Source organism: Diaporthe citri, assembly GCF_014595645.1.
Source record: "Diaporthe citri strain NFHF-8-4 chromosome Unknown scaffold_4, whole genome shotgun sequence".
Lineage (NCBI taxonomy): Eukaryota > Fungi > Ascomycota > Sordariomycetes > Diaporthales > Diaporthaceae > Diaporthe > Diaporthe citri.
This window is the reverse complement of record NW_025064849.1, coordinates 1,796,887-1,812,222: the sequence shown is the minus strand read 5'-3', so window position 1 is coordinate 1,812,222 and position 15,336 is coordinate 1,796,887. Positions and strand designations below refer to the sequence as shown.

General features: G+C 30.5%; 2 protein-coding genes across 2 annotated transcripts; both read left to right on the top strand.

Moving 5' to 3' along the window:
• Nucleotides 1-819: 819 nt before the first annotated feature.
• On the top strand, nt 820-3,768 carry INS49_009687 (uncharacterized protein; the record flags this gene model as incomplete). The annotated part of the gene is made up of 3 exons (XM_043170415.1): nt 820-1,607; nt 1,702-2,153; nt 2,720-3,768. 3 exons carry the CDS (start codon nt 820-822, stop codon nt 3,766-3,768), a joined length of 2,289 nt encoding a protein of 762 aa, XP_043024980.1.
• A 2,162-nt stretch (nt 3,769-5,930) lies between these two features.
• On the top strand, nt 5,931-7,228 carry INS49_009686 (uncharacterized protein; the record flags this gene model as incomplete). The annotated part of the gene is made up of 2 exons (XM_043170414.1): nt 5,931-6,653; nt 6,704-7,228. The coding sequence occupies 2 exons, from the start codon at nt 5,931-5,933 to the stop codon at nt 7,226-7,228; spliced, it is 1,248 nt and encodes a 415-aa protein (XP_043024979.1).
• Between the last annotated feature and the right edge of the window lie 8,108 nt (nt 7,229-15,336).

The window sequence follows — 15,336 nt, the reverse complement described above, 5'->3', positions numbered from 1 at the left end:
CCAAATGTACTACGTTTACACACTATATGCTTTGGATGGATGTCTGGGCGGCTGCAACTGCATCTCCGTTACAGGCAGTCGGCAGGTCCAAATACAAACTCTGCGTGGAGTTCAGACGTTGCGTTCGCGCGATTTAGATGCGACACGCTGGTTTATGAACAATAAACGCAGCGTGCTGTCGTGCGAGGTTCCGATTCAGTGTTAAACCACGTCTGCCTTGATCTCCATTTCCAACGGTCTTTCATCACCAAGCCCAATCGTGGATGGTTGTTCAACTTTTATGGTGGGCAGTACGATGGCGAGGCGGGTATCGAACCTCACATTATTCCAGTCCTATTTCCAGGGAAGGACTTCCGGTGCTTGAGCCTGTATGCAAATGCGACATCCATTCACGGGGTTTGCCATCGCAAACGGCTGGACTGGAGGCTCTCGTGGTGATTTATACCTTGCTGAGCCTGTATACCCTGATGAAATTCACACAGTCAGTCCACTATGTGGTCCGACGTGTGACGTAAAAAAGGGCAATCGGCTCCTCCTGGTCTGATCTGACATTCCGGCCGCATTCCAGTTTCGTAGGGTTGAGAGTACTGCTAATGCTTGCAGTCAGCTTACATCCAGCAGTGGTACGACTTGGTCGAAAAGCAAAATTCGGGTTTCAGCTCTTACTCATGTTCAAGTCTTAATCATGAGAAAAATCGACACGTTTACAGTCTTGGTGCTCTTTGATCTTATTATCACTTTTGATTTCATCGTTAGGACTAGAGTGCTTACAACCCAATATTGATACTTTTCCCACCCGCGGTTGTCAACACTGCGACTATGTCGGACGAAGATGCAATCTCGGCCGTTGCCCTCGTGGTAGCGCTGGTTGCCCTGGTCACATCGGTAGCCCAGCTTCTGCAAGCCATTTTCGGCACTGCAGAGGGCTTCCGAAGGACCAACCGTCAGATCATGAGCCCATTTTCCCAGACCAGAGATCATGTCTTCCACATCACGGAACTTCGATACGAGACGAAATTCAGAACACCACATTTCAAATTCAAAAAAGCTACTAGCACTCAGTCCGAGAACAACTCCAGCACCAGCAAGGAGGCACGGACTTCTCAAGACGGAACTTCGCCCAGGCGTACCCGCTTTGGGAACAACAGTCGCAAGGAGGCCAAGAAGAAGCAATTTCTGTATATCGAAGCTTATCCAAATGAAGAAAAAGCCCTCCAGGATTTCATCACGTCTCCAGCTGTCGGAAGGGTTAGCAAGCTGCAGCGCGTCCTCCATTGGGTCGACAGCCGTTTCAACAAACCTCGCGATCACCATTTGATCGAGGAACATAGCAAAGCCCATGCGGCTGGCTGGCTGTTACTGTTGGACCAGCTTTTTGAACGAGAAAGGCGCGTGCATCACACGACTAAGGGAAGCAAATACAGGCACAAAAGACTGATTTCTACACCAAACGTAGCTCAAGCAGTCCCCATCAAATCCGGGCTCGACCCAGAGCAGTGGTATCGGCCGGCGATAGAGGGGGATGAATCAAATGTACCCCGGACCCACCGAAAGGGAAAAGACAAATTTGCGGATGAGAGAGTCTCAGAACCCACCGACGCGTCAAGGTAAATTTCGCAGCGACTGGAGGGACCAGATGGGATGGGTGGGTGCGGTGCTGAACTTTTTCGAGACCCAACATGACCGTTTTCTTTCTGTCAGCAGCATGAACGGAACATTCGGCCTCAACGCCAAAGGCACCACGTGCGAAGAGATCCTGAGGCAGTTTCGTACTGCCCTCGCCGAGGCCGACCAGTGTCTGCAAGACTACTTTGAAGGCGTCGAGACTGGAGCCTACGAGGCACTGGTGGCGGCTCATGTTAAAATGGCCCTGATTCATAATGCCGAGGTCAAACAAGAAGATCGAAAGTTAGAGCGCGACCGGTGCACATTCAGAGATGGAACCGGCGTCCCAGGAGTATGGCCCAGAAAGACGGAGACGGTCCATCGCTACGTCGACAGCGCAACGACTGCAGAGGGCGAAAAGCCGGACGTGAGCATCGTTGGGCTTTTCAGAAAGCAGTATAACACGAAGTTCGGAGTGGTTTCGAACCTGTCCCCTGAAGACATACAACAAGCTTGGTTCACAATGATGTTGAGAGCTTTCCTCTGGGGTTTCATACATCTTCCCACCCACTTGCCTTGGCTGCCATATAAATCTAGATACTACGGAGACAGTACCTTGGTGATGATGGCCTAGTTAGAAGAAATCCAGGGCCCAGAAACTGCATATGGGACTTGTTGATTTTGGATGACAGATCGCATCTCATATGCTACAAAGTCACGCCAGTACATGGGAATAAGGGCGGTCTTTCGAAACAAGACTGTGTGGTACGGGAGTGGAGAATCTTGGAAGCTCAAGGCGCGCCTCGTGATAACTTAACTGGCGACTGTGGCCCTTTCTCCCGAGCAATAGGTTCAGGCCTCGGAAGTCGACTGCGGAACACCATTGAGGTTTGCCGCTCGTTACCAAAACCTCGAATATTTCGCTCGACCCGGAATCTTGGGCACTGATTGGTGAATAATTCTCGTCTAGTGATCTAGTTACTTTTTCAATACTTGTGTCCAAGCGACACTTAACTCGCAGCGCCATGGTACAAAATGCCTAATTCCGAGGCCTGCTTGCAGGTGCCGAAAGCCTTAGGGGATTTATTCTGCTGATGGGAATTTGGGGGTGCAGGGATTCCCGAAGGGGAAGGCGGTCTGCCACGAGACAATGGCGCCAAGGTGCCTCACCCGGCAGCCGACACGGTCGGGCCTGGATTTTGCAACCTCAATCTCACCCAGCAGTTGAATCTCTCACATCTCAACCCTAAGGCACCATGGTCAACAGGTAGCATACGCCTTGCCTCAACCGCTCACACAATACGTGCGCCAGCACGGCTCATACGACAGATGATGCATCTCGCCATACGCGCCACGTCAAGGCTACCCCGCCCTGGGGTCGGCCAGGCTTTCACGGCAACACCAACATCCGCTGTGCGCCATTCATCCAACGTCTCGGCGGACGAATTTGTCAAACAGTCCGTTGGCACTCAACAGAAACCTCACAGAAGGGACGATGGAACCAAGAACCCTTCCTCGATTGAGATTAGGAAGGTGACAAGGACGTTTAGGAAGCTGAAAACAAGGGAGCCTGAAGTTGCTGACTGGACACCGTCGATGGAGAAGCGAGCACCACCTGTGTCGCTAGGTCTCCCCATCGAGGTCAGGAGAGTCGAAGCAGCTCCCCGTACCATCCACAAGCACATTGTCCGCAACACTGAATGGAAAACACCAGCCAAGGCGTGGTCAGAGAAGCCATCAACCGTCTTTTCCTCCAGGTGTGCCCTGAATCTTCGGGGGCTTCCGCGTGCAACGACCACCAGAGATATCATCCTGTCCATTGGCGACGCTGTCCGCGAACACGAGGTCGATTTCAGGTCAACTAGTGTAGCAGACATCGTGATCAGACCCAGATCGGACAGCTCAGAGGGGGTTGACGCCGTCGTCAATTTCATGCACCCCAATGGCGCGCGGATCTTCCACAGACTGGCCGTCCAAGAGAAGTTCAAAGTACAGGGTTTGGTGCCAGAAGCTTCCTTGACCGACTTCGAGGACGCATCCGAGATACCGCAGCCGTCCGATGACGCGGAAACAGCACAGCTCTCGAGGGAAGACCGCCGGGAATATTTCGAATCGAAGGAGCTTCGCAAGATTACACGAAAGACAAATCTGATCTACAATTAGAGCTCCGGATATCACATACCGGAGATCGCCAAACCCCACCAAATCTTGGGAGTGGCGCAATCAACATCACGCGAGAGGGGAACGGGGCACGGTCGGATCGCGGAACTCGGTGTGGACCGGCGCAATCAAGCTCGATGAGGCTGCAGGTGACTAGCCACAGGGATTGACGCGGTGGATTCCTGGGGCCTTGCCGAGTCAGTCCGACGAACGGTGACGAACAGGAGCATGGCACTGACTGGTGTGGCTTGGGAACATCTGGCTCATACGTGTAAGTTTTCTGAACATTACAATCCTGTGGATTTGTCTTTGCGCAAAAGGTCACCTAGGGATTGGACAAATGAGCTCACGAGGTCCAAAATAGGACAAGACATGGCGTAACCCTCAACGATCTGCGATTCCAAGTGGGCCTCTGTCGGTGAGGCATCTCAGTTCACTGAGCCTAAACATTCGAAGTCCTATCAATGATAAGCCACGAAGACGAAACAAAGGGATTACATCACGGTCATCTTGTCAGATAAATAAGGGGCCGCCAATTTTGAAAATTCTCATGAATTTCAGCTTCATCTACAGCCGGAAATTAAGTTCAGGCTGTCCAACAATGAACAGAATCTCAAAATGAATGAAATGCCTTGTTGGCTTGGTAGCAGGCCATTCACTATCTGTAGGTCGTCAGACAAAGCACAACCCTCCGACCTTTTTTAGTCTGTGTTTTATGGAGAACCAATGAGAAGGGCTTGAGCCAGTCACACAGAATTGGGCGTCGAACAAAGCACACCATATGGTCCCAAAGGGGGCTGAGACACTCTGAGAGCTTGCCATGAGCCAACTCCCGTTACTCACTCGTTTTACAGAGTGTCAAAGATGGCTGACGACCAGGCCTCGTGGATGGGCGATCAATCGGCTGCATTCGCAAAGAATACAAAATGAAAAGGAAGCTGTGAAGTCTTTGGCTTCTTCAAACAACCACAGCTCTGGACACATCGGATCATCATGTTCTCAGAAACAGAGTCATGTCCGTGCATCTTTTCCTCAAACTGGACCAGCCACGAGGACAGCTGTGCCGCCGCCTATCACAATTGCATCATGTGCAACTATTGCATGGCAAACATCTACTACTGGGGCATGGTTGACGAGATCTTGCAATCGACCGAGTCGCCGGTTGCGCATCCATACTCGAATCCGTACGAACTGAATCAGCTGGATGCTCAAGACAAGCAGTCGAATACAACGGATAAGAGTCCGCGGTCGAAGATTCCAGCCACAGCCGAAGCTCAGTCCTCGCAGGTACGGAACTGAGTTCGAGAATACAATGTGAAGGGCATGTGTATCGAAATTGAATCAGGTACGGTCAGGTCAACATCATGTCTGACGGGATTATGCCCAACACAGCTGGACAGATTGCCTTATTGCCCTCGGTGTGCTGGCGCAGGTACTGCACTGCCAACCTGTGGCACCGCTCCACGCTGCAGATCAGATAGGGGCGTCCTGGTCTAATCTGGCGACGATCATGCTAACCCTGCGTGCGCATCACGATGAGCTTGTGCACGAGCTTGATTAAGTATGACTCGATATGCGGGCCAGAAACAATAGCACAGGCACGTGGGGGCTAGAAGGGAGAACCTCCCGTGAATTTCCCAAGACGGGATCGGGCACCGGGTGTCGAAATTTAAACACGCATGGAAAGTGCCTGGATCGAATGTAATTGACACAGGGGTGGATCCAGCGCCCGCGGTAATACGAAACGAAGTGGAGCTGAAACATTGGAAACATTGGGAAATCCGCCGCCTTGGCATCATCCGGATATTTCGCCTGCGGCAGTTCTAGGGGGATCGGGGGCTGACTCCTGCTTTTCTTGCCCAGGACCGATGATCATCGAATCCGCTCCGGCGGTTCGGATGGTGGCGCCATGATTTATCTAGGGCCTTGGCCTTCCTTAAAGATGCAGCCTCCTCGTCCTTGTCTCTCCAGCAACTCCTTCATCGTCAGCCCAGCCTGAGCATTTTTCCCTCTTTCTTGTCTTGTGGCATTCCTCATTCGCTTTTTCGTCTTTCTGCATTGAACCCTGGAATTACACGATACCGGTATTGTGTATTTGGTCCTGCTCAACTCAACCACCTTGTCGAAGACTCAACACGTTCATTTGCTTGCCAGACCAAGACAAAATGCGTGTCGCACAATACTACGCCACGGCTCTGCTTGCCGCAGTGTCGACCGTCACGGCCCAGGCCGTCAAGGGAACCGCGTATGGTTTCGCCAGCGGTGTCACAGGAGGTGCTGACGGCGAGGTCTCAACGCCCAAGTCGGCCTCCGAGCTCGCCGATCTCCTGTCGGACGACACCGCGCGAGTGATCGACCTTACCCAGACCTTTGACTTCACTGGCACAACCAAGACTGCCTCTGGCTGCTCGCCATGGGGTACGGAGGCTACCTGCCAGCAGGCTCTTGATGCTGCCTCCGACTGGTGCGGTCGTGAGCAGCCGGATGCCCCTTCGGTTTCCAACCTGAAGTACGACACTGCTGCTCTCGACGCTCTCAAGGTCGGCAGCAACAAGAGTATCATTTCCTCCAATGGAAAGGGCGTTCTGAAGGGCAAGGGTCTCAGCCTTACCTCCAAGGCCAAGAACATCATCATCCAGGGTATAACCATCACCGACCTGAACCCCGGTCTGGTCTGGGGTGGCGACGCTCTCGAGCTCGACGGCAACGACGGTGTCTGGATTGACCACTGCAAGTTCTCTCTGGTCGGCCGCATGATGGTCGTCGCCCACTACAACCCATCTCGCCTGACCATCTCCAACACCGAGTTCGACGGTGAGACCACCACATCCGCCACATGCAACGGCAACCACTACTGGACCATGATGTTCTACGGAGACGGTGACCAGGTCACCCTCGACGCAACTACATCCACGACTGCTCTGGCCGTGCCCCCAAGCTCGGCGAGGACGGCAAGACCTGCTACGTCCAGGCTGTCAACAACGTCTTCTCCAACATGGAGGGTCACGCATTCGAGGCCTACGGCTCTGCCGCCGCTCTCATTGAAGGAAACGCCTTCGAGTCCGTCTCGCAGCCCTTCGACAAGAACGCCCAGGTCGACACCGCCTACACCGTCGCCGATGCCGATGCCGCCAGCGCCTGCTCCAGCTCCCTGGGCCGCGCCTGTCTGCAGAACACCCTGACCAGCTCCGGCGACTGGCCCGCGCTCGGCTCCTCCTCGGCCCTGTCCGCCCTCGCCAAGTACAAGGCCAACCTCGTCACCCCCATCGCCGTTAAGGAGGCCAAGGCCTACGTCCTCGCCAACGCCGGCCCCGAGAATCTGGCGTCCTACAGCGGCTCCGACTCCGGCAGCTCCACCAGCGGCAGCGCCACCGGCGCTGCTACCACTGGCGCCTCCCAGCCCACCGCTTCTGCCAGCGGCGTGTCCCGGGCGGCTGCGTACCGCTACTACAAGATGCTGTAAAGTGGTTCCTTTGCAGAAAGATTCTCTCATAAAGGGAACAAGACAATTTTGGCTGTAGATATTACTGGCCCCCTCTATGTACATACATTCTCTCCGGTGTGCCTTGCTTTGAGGTCCCGGCTTCAGTCCTAGAGACGTAAAAATTTAAGATCCATCGAGACAACTGAATCTTGTTCCTACCTAGCCTGAGTGAACGTGACTTGATGTGGATAGTAGAAAGGGGTTCAGCCTCGCTTGCCACATGATCATACTATGAATTGCATAAAGCTAAGGAGGGTAAAAATGGGACTTTTCCTCCTGAGCATTTATTCCGTAATTAAGTCTGGCATATATGAAAATAGTGTTTGAACTTCCCATCATTGGACTAGTGTTTGTTTCTTCGTTTCAACTACGGAAAAGTTTAAAAGGCACGTTTGCATGATGGGGCGCGCGGCCGAGTCATTTGGATCGCGTAGGGTTCGGTCTATCTACACTCGACCGGCTTTAATTTTATTTATCAGATCCAACCAACGGTAGATGTACCGTGGTTGGATGGTTCCATGGTGAATTTACGGTGAATTCACTAGGGAACGACAATTTATCATAGATTTATAATTAAGACTATAATAAATGCCTAAGATATTAAGATTCACGGTTAAAAATTAGCCCCCATTATATACTAGCTTTAAATAAAAGGATAATTAAATAATTATTATATTAATTATTAAAATTAATTATATATATAAGGATTTTAATATAAAATATATCTAAAATTTAATAATTAAAAATTTTATTATCTTTACTTATTAAGAATTATAATTAATAATTTTAATATTAAAAGTTTTATATATTTTTATTAAAGCTAGTTAATTAAAATAATTAAAAATATATATTTAAGTTATAAATTAATACTTATAATTTTAAATTATATATTTATTAAAAATAATTTTACTTTTAAAGCTTAAAATATTAAATATTTATTATAAGAAATATATAAAGAAATTATATATATAATAAAATGTTTAATTATAAATAATATAAGATAAAGAAAAAAATAAAGAAATTATTTAAAATAAGGAATAAAATATTTAAATAATAAGCAACTTAATTAATAATAAAGTTAAAATCTTTAATTAAAACCTTATATAATATAAATAACGTAAAATAGTTTATAAGAAAAAATAATAAGTAATAAAACAATTTACTAAATAATTTCTTTAAATAATAAATCTTATATATAAATTAATATATTATTAAATAAATAAGTTATTATAAAAGTAATATAATAATTTATAAAAGCGTTATAAGTAAAATTCTTATAATAAAATAATATATATTTATTAAAATTATAAGAAAGTTTTTTAAGTCATTATATATAATTAAAGAAATATATATAAATTAATTATTAAAAAGAAATAATAATTAAAAATATTAAAAGAAATTTCTTAAAAGCATTATATATTATAATTTAATTTTTAAACTTTATATAAGCTATTAAAGAAATTATATTAATTTAAGCTATATTTTATAATTAAATATAAAAATAAATAATAATAAATAAAAACCTTAAATATTATAATATAAGGTAAAACTTTTATTAAAAGTTAAAATATTGTTATAATTTATAAAAAGGTAAAGTTATAAAAAAAGCCTTTATAATTACTTATAATAATTAAAAAAAACTATAATAATAATAAAAATACTTAAGTTATTAAAGGTTTAAAATTAATATATAAAGATATAATTAAATTATAAGGATAAAATAAATATAAATAAGCTTTCTTAAGATAAATATTTTTAAAATAAAAAGGCTATTTTATATATACTTATTCTTATATCCTTGTTAAATGCTTTTATATTTTTTAATGAAAGCTTATAAAAGATAAATATTAAGTTAAGGAATTAAAGAAAAGGTATAAAAAGTATTAAAGGTTACGTAATTTACAGGGGTATAATATATATAAAATAAGGGTAATATAGTTTATTAATAAGTAGCATATATTAATAAGTAATGTACTTTTATAACTTTCATTAACTTTAATTAACCTTAATATTTACTTAATGTAAATAATTTAATTAAATTTAGCATTAATTAATATTAATTATAATTAAATTCTTATTTTTAATTAATTTACTTAATTTAAAGTAATATAAATAATTACAGCTTAAATAAAAGTAATTAAGTTTTAATAAGGGGATTATTTTTTAATAAGAATTACATTAATACTTTTTGCATTAATTTCCTATTTATTTATTTATTTAAATATTTAATATATTAAAAGTTATTAATTATAATATTAAAACCTTTTAAAAAAAATAAAATACTTTTAATTTATTTAAGTAATTAAAAACTTTTTAAAGAAATGCATTAAACCTTTTAAATTATATAAAGCTATATAAATCTTTAATATCCTTAAAATTATATTTTATTATAAAATAAATTAATAATAGTTTTATAAAAAATTATATATTAATATATATAAACTTAATTAAATTAAAAAATAAATATTAATTTAATATATTATTAATTAAAATATTTAAATATTTTCTTTATAACTTTTTAATATAAAAAATATAATTAATTTTTTATTAATATTATAAAATATTAAATTTATTAATAAGCATTAAGCTTAATACTTTATAAATTAATAATTTAATTTTAAGATTAAATTTAATTATTTTTATAATTATTAAAAGGCTTTTTATAAAAATTTAAAAATTATTAAAAATTAATTTAAATTATTTTATAATATAATAATTAAGTATTAAATTATTAATAATAATCTTTATAATTTTAATAAAATTAACTTTATAATAAATATAATTACTTTATTAATAATTATTATATATATTAATAAATATAAAAAGATTAAATTAATTTAACTTAATAATTAAAAATAAATAATTATTATTAAATATTTTAATATAAATAAATTATAAATTTTATTATTTATAATTATTTAAAATATTTATTATTTTATTAATTAAGTAATAAAGTTAAGTTTTTTAAATAATTAAATTATTAAGCTTATTTTTAATAAATAAATAAATAATAAAATTAATTTAAAATAAATTTAATACTTTAATAAATATATTAAGTTAAAAAAAATATTAATTATTAAATATTAATTATAAATAATTATAAAAGCTATATATTAATTAAATTTAATTAATATTATAAAAATAATAAAATTATTATTATTAATATATTATTATATTTATTTTATTTATTTTAATTATTAAATATTATATTATATTTATTTTTAAAATATATATATAATAATAAAATTAATTTTTTTATTTAAGCCTTTATTAATTATATTATTAAATTTAATTTTTTTTTATATTTAAAATAGCTTATAATAAAACTTTTATAATAAAGAATATTAAATTTATATTTAAAAAAGCTAAAATATTTTCTTAAAATTTTAATTTTATATTTTTTAAATTTAATATTTATTTATAAACTTTAATATAATTTCTTTTTACTTTTTTTTAAAAATAAAAATTTTAATATTATTAAATATTTAATAAATTATTTAATAATTAAATTTTATTAAAAATAAAATTTTTATTTATTAAAAAAGTTTTTTTTATATTAATTATAAAGGTTATTAATTAATTAATAAAAAAATATATAAATAATAATATATTTAATTATTATAATAAATAAAGAAATTTATAGATTTTAAAATATTAATATAATATTTATTAATATTAAAAGAGTTAAAAAAACTTAAATATAACTTAAAAAAGTATTTATAATTAAGGAATTTTAAGTTTTTATTTAAAAAAAAAATAAAGGTAAAGTAATTAATAATAAAATAAATAATAAAATAAAAAAGTTAATTTATAATGAATAATTAAAAAAATATTATAATAATTATAATAAAAAAATTAAGTATAATATAAAAACTTATAAAAGAAATAAAAAAGAGTTTAATTAATTAAATTTTAATTATATTATAATAAATTTAATTTAATTAATATTAATTAATATAAATATAATTATTTTATTAATTTATAATAAATTATATTTTTAAAAATATAATTAATATTAAATATTATTAAATATATATTTTTTATTAAAAGTTAATTAATTTAAATTAATATTATAATTATATTAATATTTTTAAATTAATAAAATTAATTAAAAATAAGAATTTTATTATAATTAATATTAATTAATATTAAATTTAATTAAATTATTTATATTAAATAAGTATTAAGGTTAATTAAAGTTAATAAAAGTTATAAAAATATGCTACTTATTAATATATATTACTTATTAATAAACTATATTATAAAGAAGTATAAAAAAGTTATTATTATATTTTTATTAACTTAATTGCTTAATTTAAAAAGTTAATTATTTTAAAGTAAAAGCCTTTTTTTTATAATTTTATTAAGGTTAAATAAAATATTTTAATATTTTTAAATTATTAATTAATTAATATATATTAATAATTAATTTACTAATAATTAATTAATAATTATATAATATAAAATTTAATTAAACGGCTTTAAATATATAAATTATAAATTAAAAAAATAATTAAAAATATATAATTTTCTTAATTATTATATAAAAGGTTTTAAAAACTTGCTTATATAAGTTAATTATATAATTATATATTATAAGCTAATAATATAATATAAAGTTATATTATTATAAATATATAAGCTTTAGCTTTATAACCCTTATAATTATAAAGTTATTAAGAAAATAAGTTTTTTATTTCCTTTTTATTTTAAGCCTTTTTATTTTATTTTATTTTACAATATTTATTTATATAAAGTATTTATATATTATTATAAAGCTTATTCTTAATAATATTATATAATATATATTTTTCTTACGTAATTAATTTTATAAAATTAAAGCTAAGATTATTAAATATAATAATAAAGTTTTTAATTATAAATATATTATTAAAAACTTCCTTAAATTTAAGTATATTAAATTAAAACTTTTAATATTAAATACTTTAATATAAAATAATAACGTTAAGTATTTAAGGAGTATAATTAAAGAAAAAATATATATAATATAAATAAGCTTAAAGCTACTTTAAATATTATAATTAAAAATTAAAAGAATAATAATATACTTTAATAATTAAATATTAAATTATAACTTAAAATAAAAAATATTTTATTTTAAATTTTATAAAATAATTATAAATTATATAAATATCTTATAATTAAATTTAAAATTAAATTAAGCTTATTTATAAATCTTTAAATATAAAGTATATATTATAACTTTTAATACTTAATTAAGAAAAAGAAAATATTAATAATTAAAGCTATAAATATAAATAAGTTATTTAATTAATTATAATTTATTAAATATTTATTAAATATAAACTTTTATTATTAAAAAGATTATTAATATAAGAAATAAACTCTTTATTATAAATATTAAAAGTTTTATAAAGTAAATAAAATAATATATTATTTTAAAATAAAATAAAATATTAAACTTAAAAAAAAGACTTTTTTAAAGATAATTCTTTAAAAGAAACTTTAAAAAAAGATTAATTTATAATAAACTATAATAATAATATTAATAAGGTAAAAAAAACCTTAAAAGAAAATATAAAAAATATTTTAAAAAAGTAGTTTAAGATAAATTAATAAAATAACGTTTATATAAATATAAAATTTAAATTACTTTTTATATCTTTATAATTTCCTTTATTAATGCTTTTAACTTATATTATTTAAATATAAATAATAAAAAAGATTTTATTTTATAATAAATTTATTATAAATATATTATAATATATTATATTTATAATTAATATTAAAGTTATCTTAATAATAATAATTAATAAAAAAATATTAAATAAAGTATAAATTAAAAAATATTTATATTAAAAAGTAAAATTAAAAGAAAAAATCTCTTTAAGTTATTAAAATAATATAAAGATTTTAATAATTATTTATTTAAATACTTATTTAAGTAAATAAAAGTTCATTATTTATAAAATTATATTAAAATAAAATTATAAATAAAAATTAATAAGAAAAATGTTTATATAATAAAAAATAAATTTTAAATTATATATATATATATATATATATTTATATTTTTAATAAATATAAAAGATTTTAAAAATATAAAACTTAATTAATTAATTAAGAAAGTTAATAAATAAGAAAATAAAGATAAAATATTTATATAATTATTTTAATAAAATAATTATTTTATATATTTATATTAATTATAATAAATTTAACTTAAAGCTTATATAATATAATATTATTAATATATTTATATATATTTTTATAAATTAAATTATATTTATATAAATATTATATAAATATTTATAAAATAAATTATTTTATTACTTAATAAAGTATTTTATAGCTTTTAAATTTTATTATTATTATAATAAAAAGAAATTATAAAAACTTTTATTTAATATAAATATAATTATATATTATATAAGTTATATTATTATATTAAAATAATATTTTAATTATTTTTTATATAAATAATATTATAATTATATATTAAAAGCATTAATATAAATAAATAAATAAGCTTATAAAATAACTTTAAGAAAAGTATAAAATTATTAAATAAAACCTTATTTAATAATTCCTTAAGATAAAAATTATTTAAAATTATATAAATTAATAAATTTAGTTAACTTAAATTATATATATTAAAAAGATTATTAAATTAATTAATAAAATAAATATTCCTTATAAAGTTTTTATAACTTTTAAATTATTATTATTATATATTATTATTATTATTATAAAATTTAAAGTTTATTTATATTAAAGAAAATTAAGTTATTTTTATTTATTATAATATTTATATAATTAAATATTACTTTTATTATATTATAATATATTAAATTCCTTATTAATTTAAGTTAAAAATATTATAATATAATTAATAAAATATTATTATACCTTTTTTATATTAAGCATTTTACTTTATACTTTTAAGATTTAAAGGGATTTATTATTATAAGCAATGTATTTTTTATTAATAACTTTATAAATTAAAAAAGCTTATAAACCTTTATTATAAAATTATTTAATAAAATTATTAAATAAAAAGTAAATAAGTAAGATATAATTATAACTTTTATTATAAAAGTAAAGTTATTAACTTTAGCTTAAGTTATAAAAAAAATATTTTTTATAAACTAGCTTTTTATTAAATTATTTATAAAATTAAATAATAAAATTATTAAACTTAAATATAATAATATTTAAATAATTAAATTAATAACTTTAAAGATTATTATACTTAAAATTAAGTTAAAATATATAAATATTTATAATTATTAATTAAAATAAAAGGTTTAAAATAATAAAATTATAATAAAATATATATTATAAATAAAAGTAATAATAAATAAGTTAATAAAAGTATTATTAATTAAAAAATAAAATAATTTTCTTTATTTATTTAAATTAAAAACTATTAAAATAACGTATATAAGGAAACTTTAATAAAGAATTTAATAATTTAATAATAATTAATAATAAAAAATAAGTAAAAACTTAGCTTTTTAATTTTTATTAATTTAAGGAAATATATTAAACTTAATTAATAATAAATATATTATAAAATAATAATTTATTATAAATTTATAATTAAAATTATAATTATAAGCATATTATAAAGAAATAATAATATTAAGCATAATAAGTATTATAAGTAATTAATATTAAAATATTAATAAGTAAGAATTATATATAATAATATATAATTACTTTTAAATAATTTATAATTAAAGAAAAGTTTTATAACTTATAATTATAACCTTTTTTTTATATATAATTAATTTAAATATAATTAATTTATTAATAATAAATATATATTAATTTAATTAATATTAATTTATAATTATTTATAAGTAATTATATATAATAAAGTAAGTAAATAATAAATTTATATTATTATTAATTAAATAATAATTATTAATAATAAAAATTATTATAAATAAATTATAATATTTATATTAAATAATTAATATTAATATTATAAAAATAAATAATTATTAATAATAAAATCTTATTTAATTAAATATTAATAATTATATTATAATTAAAATTAATAAAAGAAATTAATAATGCCTTAACCTTTTTATTATAAA